This window comes from Rosa rugosa, chromosome 5 (genome assembly GCF_958449725.1).
Source record: "Rosa rugosa chromosome 5, drRosRugo1.1, whole genome shotgun sequence".
In the NCBI taxonomy this organism is placed as follows: Eukaryota; Viridiplantae; Streptophyta; class Magnoliopsida; order Rosales; family Rosaceae; genus Rosa; species Rosa rugosa.
The window spans coordinates 43,368,174-43,371,619 of record NC_084824.1 but is presented as its reverse complement, the minus strand read 5'-3'; the positions used below and the strand labels follow the sequence as shown (position 1 = coordinate 43,371,619).

At 42.0% G+C, this 3,446-nt stretch overlaps 1 protein-coding gene across 1 annotated transcript; it reads left to right on the top strand.

Moving 5' to 3' along the window:
* The first annotated feature begins 843 nt into the window (after nt 1-843).
* On the top strand, nt 844-2,137 carry LOC133707788 (F-box protein At5g07610-like). The gene has a single exon (XM_062133273.1). It carries the CDS (start codon nt 992-994, stop codon nt 1,847-1,849), a length of 858 nt encoding a protein of 285 aa, XP_061989257.1. The 5' UTR covers nt 844-991; the 3' UTR covers nt 1,850-2,137.
* The last annotated feature ends 1,309 nt before the right edge of the window (nt 2,138-3,446 follow it).

Below are 3,446 nucleotides of genomic sequence, written 5' to 3'. Positions count from 1 at the left end.
TCTTCTTAGCTCAACTCCAGAAAATGGCTCAGAGCGAGTTGGCCTCCGCCACTGAGTCCCCAATATCATTGCTGCCCACTCCACATTTTACTCCAAACTTCTCAATGCTACTCTCCCTAACCAATTTCGCACCATTTCTCAGATCATCATCACCCTCCTCATCTTCTTCTTCCACCAAGAAGCCTAGTTTTGTTCTTCCCGATATTCAATCTTCCATTGCTTCCGCAACCCACAACTACCTCGAATTGCTCCACTCACTGGCTTCGCAAAACCCTTTTCTCAACAAACTAGTCTCTGAATTGATTGAACTATTCACCGAAAATGTATCCAAATCTTCAACACGTCGTAGGCCTCCGAAATCAGCTGCATATCGCCATAGTACTCGATTCCGTTGTGGACATCTTGACGAAGTTACCCGACCCGCCTTCGCCACGCACGGCCCGTTCTCCACCTGGGCGGGGACCTTGTGAAGAATATCCTGAACGTTGGAGTACGCCTGGTGGGACCCGCCGGGCATGAGACTTGGACTGATCGGCAACAATGAACTGAGCAAAAGACCCGAGGGCGGCGACGAAGCAAACAGCATCGCCGACTTTAAACTTGGAGATGTCGGGGCCGACGGCATCGACGACGCTGGAGTAATTGGAGGAGGGGAGATGGTTGAGGCAGTGAGGGTTGAGTCGAGTGAGCTAGCTGCCATTGCTGTGGGGGTCTGAGATATGGTTCGGAGGGAGGGAGTAAGTAGTTGTAGGCTGTGGAAGGCAAAGGATGAGACAGAAAAGTATAGGGGTAATTTAGTACTAAGGCAGACCACCTTAATATTCAATGATTCAATCCGTTCTATAATTACCAATAAGCCTAGTTTTGGGTAAAGTCTTCTTCAGTTCTTTTGTCCCACAGCGATGATGCAGTTCGTATTGTGACTATTGTCCCTAGTTGAGACCGGAGCGTTCATCTTCTTCTGTATTAGTCGAACCCCAAACCCCCAACGATGGAGAGGAAGACTATCTCCCGTAGAGTCAACCCATCACCACTGAGCTTCTCCTCGTCCGCCGCGGAAACCGTCGCCGACATCGAAGAACTTCTAACAGAAATCCTTCTCTGTGTGCCAGCTCGATCAGTCGTTCGTCTCAAATGCATCTCCAAGCATTGGCTCTCTCTCATCTCAAACCCCGAGTTCGGTCACCGCCACACCCTCCAAAACCCGAACCCCAAAGTCTCTGCTTTCTTCTCCCACACAACCCAAGACTTCACCTTCATTTCTCTCCATAAAAACCCATCTGGGTCTTTCCCACCTCGTCTTTTTGTCCATGACCTTCACACTGCTAACCATCAACGCTCTATCAACCCCTTCAAAAGTCTCAACATCTTTAATAGTTTCGTCCAAGGCGATCGGAATGGGTTTGGGTTGAAGATTCTTCAGTCCTGCAATGGCCTCTTTCTGTGCATTCCATTTTCTACACACAAAAGAAGACACTATCATTCCATCTATTTTGGCAATCCCACATCACAATATCATTCTATCTATGTTGTCAATCCCGCCTCCAACCAATTCTTGGCTCTTCCGCCTCCGAGGGCTGGGAAAAGCACAGAATTCGTGCGGTATGCTCTGGCTTTTGACCCTTCCAAATCGCCTCATTACAAGGTGGTCTGCCTTAGTACTACCCGCAAGCACAATTGGGTGCACCAGGTGGACGTTTATTCGTCTGAGACTCGATCTTGGAGGCTTCTCGAGACGCCTTACGCCTCCAGGGACCTTGATATGCACTTGGATGGCAGGAGCAGTGTACTGCAACGGCACGATTCATTGGATAAGAGACGAAACAGAGCTGCCGATTCGTGTTGGTGAGGATGGAAACAGTTTGGTAAGAGAGAACGCTGATTTGGTACATTACTATGACATAGCTGAAGAACGTTTGGGACTTGCCATTCCTAGTGCCCCTCTGGTTGTAACTGGATACTATCCTCCTAAGTTTCCGAAATTTGATCATAGATATTTTGGGGAGTCTGGTGATCATTTGTATTTGATTGATGTATATGAGGACTCTTCGTCAAAAAATAATATATATAAGGATTGTAATGCTGAATTTGATGTCATGGAGATGGGCAAGGACTACTCTGGCTGGTTTGTCAAGTATCATGTTGATCTTAATCCCGTAGTTGCTGCATTCCGTGGCAATTATGATCACTTTTCTCGTTTTTATGTCTTGTTTCTTGGTGGAGAGGGAAAAGAAGAACAAGAACAACAGCAACAGCAGGAGGTTTCTTCATCTCTTTTGTTCCATGTTCCTGGTAAGGTCATATCTTATAATCTTAGAAATAAGACCTTTAAGACATATGTGGACTTGGCCATTAAGGACTATTTTCTAGTTGGGGGATATAATTATCCTTACATGGAGACTTTAGCTTCTGTGTGATGCTCGATGCAATCTATATGCCATGCTGCTAGCTGTTGCATGTAGTTTTGTGCTTGAATTGGTTATAGGGGAATTATTACTTATTTTCAGTTGTATATGATAAAAGCATTTATATCTGTGAACTTGTTGAATCAGTTATTGGATTTTGTCCTGATGATAGTTCAAGCAAGTTAACAGTGATATAGATTACTATGTCTCACTTTTTTTTCACAGATATTTGTATCAGACTGAATTTGGATCCTTCTATTTTAAAACAGGTGAAAAATTATTCTTCTAAATTATTAATGTATTGCTGCTGCTATAACCTGTTTTCTACCTAAACAACTTCAATATTTTGCAGATAGCTAGAGTGAAGTTAGTCTGATAAACTGTATTAAAAGAAATGCTAAAGATTATAAGTTTGTTTTACAATGGATGGATATCTAGTAAAGGATGGAATAGTTACAATATGGAAGTATCGTAATCAAGAAGGTTTATATTAGAAGCAACCAATTGTTTCAAGGTGGACATGATTATGGTAGTTGATAAATGACTTTTTAATCAAGAAGGTTTATATTAGAAGCAACTAATAGTTTCAAGGTGGACATGATTATGGTAGTTGATAAATGACTTTTCTTTATAGATTATATGTGTTTTGCAAAGAGGTAGAGCCATAGAAAACCAAAGTGGCATAATAATATAAGCAACATAAACGAAGAGGGTAAGTTACTACCTATAGTCTCAAGAATAATACCATTTATATATCATTGGAGTTAACTATGTTTCCATACACTGAGTTTATTGTGTGCATTTTAGCATTTTTCTGCTGCTGGGTCAATTGATAATAAGCTTTTCCCTTGTAAGTTACTGCATTTTATGGTACATCCTCATGTTATGGAAGAAAAAGAAGAGAACTCATTTAATTGCTCAAACCAGCCTGGTCATGTCTTTACATTTTCTGGAGACTTGGATAGTCATTGATGGAGTTTCCATTATTTAAGATTGAAATGAACTATTGACTTTATTTTTCATGCCCCATACTGTAAAGTT

Excerpts from the sequence above, each read along its gene's own strand:
- LOC133707788 (XM_062133273.1), top strand. The coding sequence starts at position 992 with ATGGAGAGGAAGACTATCTCCCGTAGAGTCAACCCATCACCACTGAGC.